The sequence below is a fragment of the Prionailurus bengalensis genome, chromosome D4, assembly GCF_016509475.1.
Source record: "Prionailurus bengalensis isolate Pbe53 chromosome D4, Fcat_Pben_1.1_paternal_pri, whole genome shotgun sequence".
Lineage (NCBI taxonomy): Eukaryota > Metazoa > Chordata > Mammalia > Carnivora > Felidae > Prionailurus > Prionailurus bengalensis.
Window position 1 is genome coordinate 92,803,858 of NC_057359.1, and position 12,066 is coordinate 92,815,923.

At 67.4% G+C, this 12,066-nt stretch overlaps 1 protein-coding gene across 2 annotated transcripts; it reads left to right on the forward strand.

Moving 5' to 3' along the window:
• The first annotated feature begins 157 nt into the window (after window positions 1–157).
• On the forward strand, window positions 158–11,916 carry INPP5E (inositol polyphosphate-5-phosphatase E). 2 transcript variants are annotated; one of them, XM_043565599.1, is made up of 11 exons: window positions 158–247; window positions 1,052–2,059; window positions 6,217–6,340; window positions 7,584–7,681; window positions 8,194–8,318; window positions 8,437–8,556; window positions 8,768–8,875; window positions 9,449–9,610; window positions 9,702–9,817; window positions 10,365–10,501; window positions 10,810–11,916. In XM_043565599.1, exons 2-11 carry the CDS (start codon window positions 1,272–1,274, stop codon window positions 10,940–10,942), a joined length of 1,911 nt encoding a protein of 636 aa, XP_043421534.1. In that variant the 5' UTR covers window positions 158–247; window positions 1,052–1,271; the 3' UTR covers window positions 10,943–11,916. The 2 variants fall into 2 exon arrangements, with proteins under 2 accessions (XP_043421534.1, XP_043421536.1); XM_043565601.1 differs by having other exon boundaries at window positions 176–247; window positions 1,323–2,059.
• The last annotated feature ends 150 nt before the right edge of the window (window positions 11,917–12,066 follow it).

The window sequence follows — 12,066 nt, forward strand, 5'->3', positions numbered from 1 at the left end:
GAGCAGCAAGTGAGGCGCGACCCTTGGGCGGGGCGGGGCGGGGCGGGGCCGGGGCGGCCCCAGGGGCTGGGGAGCCGCGCGGGTGGAGGGGCCTCCGGACTCAGGGCGCGCGCGCGCGCGCTGGGTCCTCCGGCCGCCAGGGGCCGCTGCCGGGGCTGCTACGGGGACTGCGCCCGGGACGCCTGTGCGCCCGCTGCCGGGGAGCAGCCGCCGGGCCCGCCGGCCGGGGAGCAGGCGGCGCCGAGAGGTGGGCGCGGGGCGACCCCTGGGCAGGGGCGCGGGGCGACCTCGGACAGGGCGACACCCGGGCGGGGGCGCTCTGGGGCGGGGCGGCCCTCGGGCGTGGGGGGCGCGGGTCCGGAGCGCGGGGCAATCCCTGGGCAGGGCCTCCGACGCGAGTCTGGGGCACCGGGGCGACCTCGGGTCGGGTGACCCCCAGACAGGGGCGCGGGTTCAGGGCGCGGGGTGACCCCCGGGCGGGGCCTGCGACGCGAGTCTGGGGCACCGGGCGACCTCGGGCGGGGTGACCCCCAGGCGGGGGCGCGGGGCGCGGCGCGGGGCGACCCCAGGCGGGAAGCGGGGGCGGGGTCAGGCTGCGCGGCTGTCGTTGCCCTGGGGACCCCGCGGCGGCGGCCGCGCCCGCAGACTCAAGTCCTGAGTCAGGGGCCTTTGGCAGCGGCCGGGCCGCAGACCTGCGGAGGGGCCCCTGCCCGGGCGGGGTGTGCCCGCTGAGCCATAGAGTGGGCACCCGGGTGAGCCAGGGCCCAGGGACTCCCATCCGAGGCCGGGCCTGTGAACTGGCCTTGACCTTGGGGCTGCCGTTCTGTGCGGGTCATGTCCCCAGCACGCCACGGAGGACAGCCTCCCCCCCCCCCCCGCCCCCCACCGCAGTATGGTGGCTTCCCGTCGTCCGAGGGGCCAGCCTTCACCCACCTCCTAGGAGGAAGCGGCAGTGTAACTTGTGGCTCAGCTGCTGCTGGCCTCTCCCCCTCTGGCCCTGCGGCAGAGCCGGCCTTGGCTGCGGGAGGCTGACGGCACGGTTTTCCTCTAGGCTCCTCCGGGGGACTCCGGGGCTTCGGGGGTCCCCGTCATGCGGCAACTGGCCCTGCCCCTGCCGGACCACCCCAGGCCGCCGCGCGCTCTCTCCTCCGTGCCTGCTGGGCGACGTCTGACCACGCATCCCTGACCCTGGGCTCCACCGGCAGCCCCAGCAGGAGCCCTCTCCTGGGTCGGCTGGGTCGCCATCACCCTTGAGAGCTGGCCCCTGGACTATGCCGTCCAAGTTGGCGTGCCTGGGGCATTCAGAGGCATCTCCCCCGCAGCCCACCGCCCAGGGGCATCTGCAGCCCGAAGGCAGAATGCTGAAGGGACAGCTTCCCAACGCAGGCCAAGACCTCGTGCCCCACCCAGGGTCCCTGCCCACCAACGGCTGTCAGGGCCCCGAGAAGAGCCCCGTGCCCCCTCTGAGCCTTCCAGCGGGTATCGGCAATGAGGACCCAGAAGCCAAGGCAAAGCCCTTCACCCCAAAGCCACCGACGAGGCCCAGGCTGGAGCGAGCTCTGTCGCTGGACGAGAAGGCGTGGAGGAGGCGGCGCTTTCGAACCAGCCACGAGGACCTGGCCACGCGCAGTGGGACCAGCCCCTCCAGGGGCTCTTTGCAGGACGAGGCCCCCCAGCCCCCCGCCCACACCGGCTCCCCACCCTGCCTGAGCACCTCCTTGCAGGAGATCCCCACGTCCCGCAGGGCCCAGGGCAGTACGGGAGGGGGCCCCTCCTCCTGGGGTCACTGTATCTCCGGAATGATCAGCACCTCCCTGGACCTCCTGCACCGGGACGGGGCCTCTGCGGGGAGCACCACCAGGCTGCCCGCCGTGGACCAGAAGGCGGCCTCCAACCCGCCGTGGACGGCAAACTCCACCGGCAAGTCCCGCCTGCAGAGCAGACTGTTCCGGGCCCACAGCAGCCTGGGCCCCGGCCGGCCCCCGAGCCCCCTGGCCTGTGATGCCAAACCCTCCTTCAGCCTCCTGGCACCCATCCGCGCCAAGGACGTCCGAAGCAGGTAGGGCCTCTGGGGGCAGGGGCGGGGTAGCGCTAGAAAGCGCCACAGGAAGGTATTCGCGCAAAACCGAGGCTAGCCCCCTCACGCCCGCCTCCCGGCTCCTTCCCGGAAGGACACCCCTTCTGGAACTTTCCCTGTGTGTTTTAGCACCACCCAGGGGCACGTGTGCCTATAAAGCAGACGGTTCAGATACACAGATCGCCTTCCGCGCTGCGCGCCGTATCCCGTTTTCTTTCTCGTTCTCGTTCTGTCCCGGACGGCCTTCTTTGTGAGCACGTGGGGCGGCCCCGTCGTCTGGGCCGCTGCGGGGTTCCAAGACGTAGCCCTGAGCAGTGCTCTCCCTTAACCGCTCTGCTGAGGAGGAACGTTCCGGGGCCCCAGTCAGTGCTGGCCGGAGCGCAGCCGCGAGCCCCCGTGGCCGTGCTCTGGGCTCACGCTGGCCCAGGGGCCACCGCTCAGGGGCCGCACTGACCTCAGACGGAGGGTCCCCAGGGCCCCGCTCACTGGCGGCAGGGAGGGTCCCCCGGGCCTGATCGGCTGCGCTTGGCTTCCAGGATTGCCCCGATTTCTCTGAGGCTCTGGGAGCGTTTGCTGAGCGCCCCGCTGTCCGTCCGCTCCCACCTGCCCCTCCCCCCCCACCACGGGGGATGCTAGGTTTCTAGGCTTTACGGGGCTTTAATAATTAACCCCTGTTGACTTTCCTGTAGCTTCAAAAGAACCTAACTAGGCGCTTCCCCCAATGTCCTCTGTGCTCAGGACTCTCCCCTGCGTGCCTCTGGCTCCGTTCACCAGACCGGGGGCGCCTGTCCAACCAAACCCGCGAGTCTGGTCTTCTCCCGCGGGCTCGTCACGGGGCCCACGCTGCGGTGCCCAGGCCGCAACTTGCAAAGGCTTTCCCTGCCCCGTCCTGTGGGCTGGGCCAGGCCTCTGCCCCCTACCAGGGCCCGGCAGGTTGTTCGAGGCACACACGGGGCCATGGCCCCCGGGCCACCCACTCCCCAACGTGGCGCCCAAGGCCCTACTTCCCTCGCCAGACGCCTTCCCTCCCATCAGGGCCAGTCCTGCTGCACCAGGGCCGGGGGAAGGGGCAGTTGGGAGGGTCACTGTAGTGGCGTCCTGGAGTGGCCGTAAGAAATGGCCACAAGCCCGAAGCCTTCTAACAACACAAGTGGAGTTCTGGAGGCCACGCGTCGGAAATGCAGGTGTCACGGGGCCGAGCTCCCTCCGGGGGCTCCCGGGGAGGGTCCTTCCTGCCTCTTCCAGCTCCTGGTGGCCCAGGAGTCTTTCGGCTTGTGGCCGCGTCCCTCCAGCCTCTGCCTCTGTCCTCACACGGTACTCCTCCGTGTCTGCGTCTCTCCTCCTGTGGGGCGCTGGTCTAAATCCGGGATGAGCTCGCGTTGCCATCCTTAAACTGATGGCATGTGCAGAGACGGTTGCCACATAAGGTCCCACTCGAAGGTTCTGTGGGTCGGGAGGGAGAGGGGGCTGTGGCGAGCCCAGCTGTACAGGACAGAATCTGTACGGGTTTCTGGCGGGCAGCGGGGTGTCTTAGTGCCTTCGCGGAGTCACCGCCCCGTGTCGGCGTGACTTAGGCGGACGCGCTTGTGACGTAAGATGACAGTCGTGTCGCAAAATCGGGTCCTCAATTCAGTGTTTTCGGGCAAGCAGCAAACAGGTTGATGGGGACCCCTCACCCCAGTTCTGCCGCCTAAAGGCCCCGTTTCCGGTGGGTTCTAGAACAGGCGTCGGCACACTTTTTCTGTAAGTGTCTCCATCCTGCAGCCGTGCTCATCTCTGCCGTTTAGCGGGGAAACAGACACAGACCATATGTGCATCAGCAGCCGCGGCTGTGTGGCAGTAACACTTTGCATAGGGACACGAAGTTGCAATTCTCTGTGGTCTGCCCACGTCACAAAATGACAGGGTTTCTTCCTCTTTTGACAACGTGGAAATGGTTCTTAGCTCGTGGGCTGTCCGTAAACAGGCGGAACCTGGCTGAGGTCGGAGCGCGGCCCGTGTTGGACGGGCCGGGCGATGTGGACGGTGTGGGACGCAGGGCACCCGGGCCACAGGAGCAGCCGAGTGCGGCGGCCGACCCCGGACCCGGGAGGGGATCAGAGCACAGGGCCCCTGGCGTGGCGGCCTTCTGGTCACCCTGCAGACGGGGCCGCTCCGGAGGACATCACGCCCTGTGGCAGGGGAGCGGGGGCCCGGCTGCGGGCGTGAGGGAGGTTGTCCACCCAGTGGGGTGAGCCAGCGGGGGCCTCCCTCCGGGCGTGATCGAATTCCCGTCCTCAGGGCCTGGGGAGGAGGACGTGGGAATCGCTCGTGGGAGCTCCCGAGAACCGCGTTCTGGTTGCAGCGGCCAGCGTGGCTTGGGAGCCCTGCTCTTGACTTGATGCCCTTCAGAGGAACGGGCTCCTGTTTGCAAGACCGAGACGTAAGCTTTTCTCAGCGGGTTGGAGCGAGGGGTCCTCGGGAGCCTGGAAAGTGCTAGTGGTCCGTTACACAGCCGGGCTGGGCTGGGTTCTCAAGGACTCTGCTGAACGGCAGCGCTAAGCCTCGGTGGCGATGGCGGGGCCCGGGCGGCACGGCCACACGCCTTCCCTGTGCCCGAAGGCGGAGGCGGGCGGGGACAGCGTGCCAGGCAGCCTGGAGGGGCGCGTGGGGGCAGGGGGGGAAGGGCGGAAGCCAGGCTCGGTCTGCCGAACAGGTGGGGCACCCCAGTGTTCGGAGCGCACCCCCCCTGCTGCCGGGTGCCCCCCGTCCTCCCGCACCGCGGCGCCCGGCTGCCGGGCCTTGGCACGCCACCGAACCCCTCGGCCTCCGTTCGCTCCTGACAGACGGGACCGGGACGGCCCTGCCCGCCGAGACACGAGGAGGGACCGTGGAAGGAACAGCCAGCCACACCCGAGTGCTGGAAAGAGCACCCTAAAAGAGCCATCGCTCGCACACGGTCATCGGGGCGACAGCTGACGACGAGTGACGTTCCGGTGGACTGATCTTGGGGTCACTGGGGCGCCCGTGGAGCTTATTGGGATGTGTCTGCCGGGAAACGGGGGTGGAATCTAACCAGCCTCCAGATGACCAATACTCAGGAGTCGATGGAGCCGCCCCGGCCCTGGGCGCGCACGGGGGCCCGTGACCGGCTTCTGCAGCAGCTGGATGGCGAGGGGGGGTGACCGGTGACCAGTGTCTGTGGCGGCTGGAGCATTAGAAGACCTAGGGGACAAAATGGCCAAACATGGCATGGCCATCGCCTGGGTGCTCATTCTGGGAGCAGTCTGATCTTGAGTTGGGTTGGAAGAAGGTTCTAGAAGGACTCCCAGACAGCTGGAAGGAAGGCGGAGGCAGCAAGAAGAGAAGGGACGCCCTGGTGCCCCTGCGAGGGGCCCGGGGGTGGGGGTGGGGGTGGGGGGCCGGGCCCCCCCACCTGCACAGGGGAGAGCCGCCGGGCCGCTGGGCAAGCACACGAACGAGTCTCAGCACCTGTTTTGGTGCGGCCTGCCGGCCGGGTGTCCTCACAGCTAAAAAACAAAACCGTGCGGACGTTTCGTCTCGCGTGAAAGCCGCGCGACGCTCGGACTCCGACGCTCGTGAGGTTCTGTTGCCGCGCGGCCTGATCCCCAGGGTCGCTATGCTAGGTGGCACTTTGCAGCAGAGGCAAAGTGCCGTGGGGGCTCCGCACGTGCTGTGCCGGTCAGCTCTTGAAACGGATCCTAACCGTCGGTTGTCGTGAGACTGGACGTGCCCCCTGCGGCTTTCGGGGCCTCCGGGGCCGCGCCAAGGCGGAGGCGAGCCCCCGGTGCGGGACGCGTGTCTCCCCAGGCCTCCCACGGCCCAGGGCCGAGCCGTAAGGGGCCCCGGCGGAAGAGCCCAGACGTCACCTTCAAGTCCTTCGTGTCTGGAGGCGGCAGAAACGTTGAACACGTGCTGCTGTTTATAGAATCGTGAACGGGGGGTTTTCCAAGAGGGCGGTGGACCACAGCGGGGCGCCTGTGCCCACCCGCGGGGTCTCCAGGAGCCCCAGCTCTGGGCAGCCTCCCGCAAACGGGTTCCGTGTTACGGGGGGCGCGAGGCCGGCAGCGTCCCCGGGAGGGGTGTCCCTGGGCCTGCCCGCTCCGACCCTCGACTTCTTGGTTGCCCTGTCTCCGCAGGAGCTACCTGGAGGGGAGTCTCCTGGCGAGCGGGGCCCTGATGGGGGCGGACGAGCTGGCCCGGTACTTCCCGGACCGCAGCATGGCCCTCTTCGTGGCCACCTGGAACATGCAGGGCCAGAAGGTAAGGGGCCAGCCCGCCCCCATTGGGCTCTTTCCCGGGGCCTCTGAGCTGCACGCCGTCTGCCTGGCCTCTCCCCAGCACCTGGGTCAAGAGGCCTCTTGCCCGAACACCCCTGCCTCCCCCACCTCCCCACTGCCCGATGGGGGAAAATGCGGTTTTCTTATACATACACGTGTTTAGAATAGTTTTAGATTCACAGCAGCTTTGGGAGGAGGGAACAGAGCCCCTGTCCCCACGCACAGCCTCCCCACTGCCGACACCCCACCGTGGGGCCGCTGTGACCGTCGGTGAGCCTGTGTGACCTGGTCACAGTCACCTTGGGGTCACTCTGGGTTAGGCCCACTCGGTGATTCCTGTGTCGAGACGGCGGCAGAGGCCCTCCCGCCACTCTCCTGGGACAGGCGCTCTGTGTCCTGAGTGCCAGTCGGCCCAGGGCCGGACTGCATGGCCCAGAGGTTTGCACGCTGATCTCTGGGCTTTTGCTTTGGGGACAGCCTCGGACACAGTGCCGGTGGCTTTCTCTCCAGCTCACACCTGCACCCGTGTCTGCACCCGGGACTCGTTCGCTCGGTGAGAGCCGTCCTTGGGTTGACAGTCTCCATTCCCCGCATGTGGGGTGCTCTGATGTCTGGGAGCGGGGTGTGGACTTCCTGCACTGTGGATGGTCCTAACGCCCGGTGAGGTGAAGGGGACAGTGGTTTGCACCATGGGGTTTTGAGTGCTTTCTGCTGCCCACGTGGGCCACGGTGTTCGTGATGACAGCACAGAAGGCCCTGCCCGCCCCCCCCCCCCCCCCGCAGTGGAACCCGGGCGGACCCTGGGGGCACAGGCACTGGGGAGGAAACCAGGCAGAGCCGCCACCAGGACGAGGTTTGGCTGAGTGACCAGGAGCCCTGGCAACACAGCGCCCCGCATGAGAAGCGGTTCTCCCACCAGTTGAAGGAGGCGGGTGCCCAGGCTGGTGGCCCTGCTGTCCACGGGGAGCTACCTGGCCCCTCTGCGGGACAGTGCCCTCGTCCAGGGCCCCAAGGGCTTGAGAGCCGGCCTTCGGGACCACAGCACCTGGCCGGGCTGCACCACATCCCCACCAGTGTGTCTGGGGACAGGGGCCCCATGGTGAGGGAGGGGCGCAGACATGGGCGTGGTGGTGACCAGCTGGGGTGGAGGGCGGCCTGCCAGGCCCTTCGGGAGAGGCTGGGTCTCTGTCCCGCAGGAGCCCTCACGAGGTGCTGCTGCTCTGTAGGAGCTGCCCCCGAACCTGGACGAGCTCCTGCTGCCCGCCGAGGCCGACTACGCCCAGGACCTGTATGTCATCGGGGTCCAGGAGGGCTGTTCCGACAGGTAGGGCGCAGCCCGCTGGGGTGAGGCCCTGGTTGCACGAGAGCCACTTCCTTCTCTGTCGGGGGCGCAAGGAACTAGGAGTCGATGAGCTTGCGTTCTTGTTGACATGCAGCTGATCTGGGAGAACGTACGGCCCCCGCTGCGGGACCCCAGGCCCCAGGCCCGACCCCCGAACTGGGTCCTAGGTCTGCAGCGCCCCTGCAGCACCGCCAGAGACCGCCTGGCCGGGGGCGTGCGTGGGCATCCCACCCCTCAGGCAACTGCGGGAGGCCTGCCTGGCAGGTGCCCCGACCCAGGGGAAGGGGCAGGCGCCGGGTTCCCCGGGACCTGGAGCCTTGGTGAGGGAGCCGGAGAGCGAGGGCCTGGGTCTCCGCCGCCCAAGGCCGCCCTTCCCTTGGGCGGGAGCCAGGAGGCGGGGCTCTCTGGGCTTTGGGGGAGGGGTGGCGGGGCTGGGAGGCCCCAGCCCCCTTCCCAGGCTGTCCCGGCTCCCCCTCCCCCTCCCCCCACCGCAGGCGGGAGTGGGAGGTGCGCCTGCAGGAGACGCTGGGCCCCCGCTACGTGACGCTGTACTCCACGGCCCACGGGGCGCTCTACATGTCCGTGCTCATCCGCAGGGACCTCATCTGGTTCTGCTCAGGTAGGCGGGCCGCTCCGCTTTGCGCCAGCGCCCTGGGACCCCCGCCCGGCCTCTGTGAGGGCAGGTGGACGGGCGTGCGCAGGGGCAGCCGCGTCAGCCCTCCACCCCTGTCCCTCAGAGGTGGAGAGCTCCACGGTGACCACGCGCATCGTGTCCCACATCAAGACCAAGGGGGCCCTGGGCGTCAGCTTCACCTTCTTCGGCACCTCCTTCCTCTTCATCACGTCTCACTTCACCTGTAAGTCCCAGGAGTTAGGACACGCCCTCCCGCATGCCCGCCAGGAGCGCCATCTGTGACGGTGCCCTCCCGTCGGGCCCCCGCCGGGGTACCCGGGGGACCGGGTCGCGCAGACGCCGCGTGTTAGAGCCTGCTGGGGGGCGGTGAGCACACAGCTGTCCTCCGGGTCCAGAAGGCCCACTGGAGAGGCCCCCGCGCTCTGTTCTTACAGCCGGAGACGGAAAGGTGAGCGAGAGGCTGCTGGACTACAGCAGAACCGTCCAAGGCCTGGCGCTGCCCAGGAGCGTGCCCGACACCAGCCCCTACCGCTCCGACGCCGGTGAGCCCGGGTGGATGCGCTCCTGCCTTGTTCTCTGGGCGGTTTACTCCAAGTAAACTTGGGGAGCTTCCGAGAATCAAGGTTGAAAAAGTCTAGAGAGTCGGTAGCCCGCCCGCGGAAACGGCGCTCTGCACGAGGCCTGGCGCTGGGCTCCTCCCGAGCCGTGACCCACCCACCGGCTTGGTTTGGTGTGGCTGTGCTTCCAGGCGGAGCCCCGTGGTGGCCGCGCCTCCCTGGGCCGTCAGGCCCTCCTCCTGCCCCCTGGCTGTCTGTGCCTCCGGGATGGAGCCCTGGCAGAGTGGCGAGCGTGGGCAGTGTGGGCTCCTGTGAGCGTGAGGGCGCCCACGCTGTCCCCAGAAGTCTGCCGCTGTTTGAAATGAAAGACGCAACCGTGAACGTGAACCCGAATGTCGGCCCAGAAGCTGCGGGGCACAACCCCCACGGCCAGGGCCGTGTCTGGGGTGTCCCTGCCCGTGGCTGCAGGAACCGGGACAGAGACCACACCCGTCACTGTCGCCAGAGGGAGGCCAGCACGGGGAGGGCCGGGCTCACGCACTTTCCCGTTTTGGCTAGCGGACGTCACCACACGGTTCGATGGGGTGTTCTGGTTTGGAGACTTCAACTTCCGTCTGAACGGAGGGCGCGTGGCCGTGGAGGCCATCCTGAAGCAGGACCTGGGGGAGAAGGTGTCTGCCCTGCTCCAGCATGACCAGCTCACCCAGGAGATGAAGAAAGGTGAGGGCCCCGGGAGGAGGCGCGGACACCCGCCCCCGAGAGGGTGCGGCCCGCCAGGGCTGACGAGAGCCAGGGCCTGTGGCTGTTCCAGGGTCCATCTTCAAAGGCTTCCAGGAGCCGGACATCCATTTCCTCCCGTCGTACAAGTTTGACATTGGAAAGGACTCCTACGACACCACCTCCAAGCAAAGGACCCCCTCCTACACGGTGAGCGCCCCTGGTGTCCCGCCTGACCTCCGGTGCGGCTCTGCCCGGCTCTGCGGCCCAGGTTTGGGCCTGCTTGCGCTTCAGAACCACAGGCTAAGGACTGAGGCCGGGTGTGACAGCAGCCCCCACGAGCTGCGGTCAGACGCCTCAATGCGGCACGCGTGCCGGGCTAGCGACCGCATCTCTGGGACCTGGCGTTGGGGGCAGCGCCCTCTGAGAAGGGCCCTTCTGAAGGCTAGTCGGTCGGCCCGGGGCTGGGGTACACGCCCCGTGCTGTCGCAGATGCAAGCCATTTGCGGCACGGGCGGAGGGAGCGGCCCGCACCGGACCCGGGGGCTCCAGGCTCGGCCTCCGCGGCCGCAGCACCGCCAGCCCCCCCACCCCCCGTCTGGGGCCCAGACACCCGCCAGCGCAGCGGGCTTGGGCGAGGGGCTCTGGGAACAGCCTCTGCGGGTGGGACCGGACACGGAGACGGGCACGCGGGCCAAGCCCCGCAAAAAAGCCACGCAGTCTCGGGGCTAACCTTCACGCGGGATCTTTTCTGCAGGATCGGGTCGTGTACAGGAGCCGCCACAAGGGCGATATCTGTCCGGTCAAGTATTCCTCCTGCCCTGGCATCAAGACGTCCGACCACCGCCCCGTGTACGGTCTGTTCCGGGTGAAAGTGAGGCCAGGGAGAGACAAGTCAGTACCCTGCTCACGTGTCCTCGCCCTGGGGGCTGCGGGTGGGCGGGGCTCCTGCCCACTCGGGGGGTGGGGGAGACATCCCCGCCCCTGGGTGCCCGCCGTCGTCCCGTCGTGTCCTGACCTCCAGCCGCGGTCAGGGTGGCCGCGGGTCTCTTCCTGATGCACCGCAGGGCCCAGCAGGGGCCCGAGGGAGCTCCGTGTTCATGGCGGCTGCACTCCGGTGGCCAGAGGGGACAGGCGTCCGAGACGGCCTCCCAGGAGGCTACTGGCCAGTGCCCTCCTGACGACGCCCCTTTCTTCCGCAGCATCCCCCTTGCTGCTGGCAAGTTCGACCGCGAACTGTACTTGATAGGAATTAAAAGACGCATTTCCAAAGAAATTCAGCAGCAGCAGGCACCAAAGGATCAGCATTCCAGCACAATCTGTACGGTCTCTTGAGGCTTGCCCGAGGACACTCGCACCCACAACATGGGAGGTCATGTGGCCACAGCCCCCTGGAGAAGTCGAAGAGACCGCGGAATGAAAGATTTCTGGGACGCTGGCTAACCGTTTCTCAAGGCCAACACGCTCCGTCACCAAGAACCTAACAGGAGGCCAGTGAGGCGGTGCCGAGGCCCCCGTGTCCCCTGCCCGGCACGAAGCCGGCTGCACTCATTGACAGCATGTCCCCAAGCGCAGGCCCCCAGACGGCCACAGCACACCCACGGTCCCTTAGGCCAGCGTGGGCCGGGCAGTTCTGCCTGCTGGCACAGACACGCCCTTCCGGTGTCCTTGTCCGAGCGCCCATTGCCGACGTTGGCAGCGCTCCAGCAGCCCCTCAAATGCAGACCAGGAGGTGCCTTCCCCATCCGAGTCCAGGGGGCCCGTAACCGAATCGGGGGGAGCACTCTGGGTCAGGCAGCTGGGAGCCTCAGTCCCACCAGTGCGCACGAGGACCGAGGCCAGGCCTGGCCGGTCAGGTCAAAGCCGACTTCCGGGGAGAACGCCGGTCCTGCTGCAACAGGCCAGGGAGGGACGAGGCAGCCTGGCCTGTTGGGGGTCGCCTCTGATCTCAGGCAGCTGGCCTCGCCCTTCCAGCCACGAAACCATCTCCCTCTCCTCTCCTGGTTTTCGGTGACTTGAGAGCATTTGCTTTCGTATTGCCGGCTACAAACAGCATTGACGTAAGTAGTGCGTCTCCTGGCCTGAGAAACTCTGGAAGTTTAGGGTGCCACCACCTTGCCAGCCCGGGCCGGCCCCCTTCCATGTTCCCGCCTGTGTTAGAGGGCTCAGAGCCCAGTGTCGCCCATGATCACTCTTAAAAACCATAGGCTTTGACTGTGGGGAAAGCTAGGGGCATTCAGTCTAGTCTTTAAAGTTATTTATTTTTCCGTATTTATATTTTTAAATAAATCCATATATTAAATCTGAAACTCTTTCTGGCCAAATATTGAGTCCTAGAAAGAGATCCTCCACGTGCTCACACCCCATGCTTACGACATTCCCAGAAAACAAGGTTTCAAGTCCAGTTCAAAGGCAGGAAGTTCGGTGTCGACTGTGGCTGTACCGGCATCACCTGCCTC

Coding starts and splice junctions, on each gene's coding strand:
- INPP5E (XM_043565599.1), top strand. CDS start 1,272: ATGCCGTCCAAGTTGGCGTGCCTGGGGCATTCAGAGGCATCTCCCCCG. Junction 8,557..8,767: donor CATCACGTCTCACTTCACCT/GTAAGTCCCAGG, acceptor CTGTTCTTACAG/CCGGAGACGGAAAGGTGAGC. Junction 10,502..10,809: donor GTGAGGCCAGGGAGAGACAA/GTCAGTACCCTG, acceptor TTTCTTCCGCAG/CATCCCCCTTGCTGCTGGCA.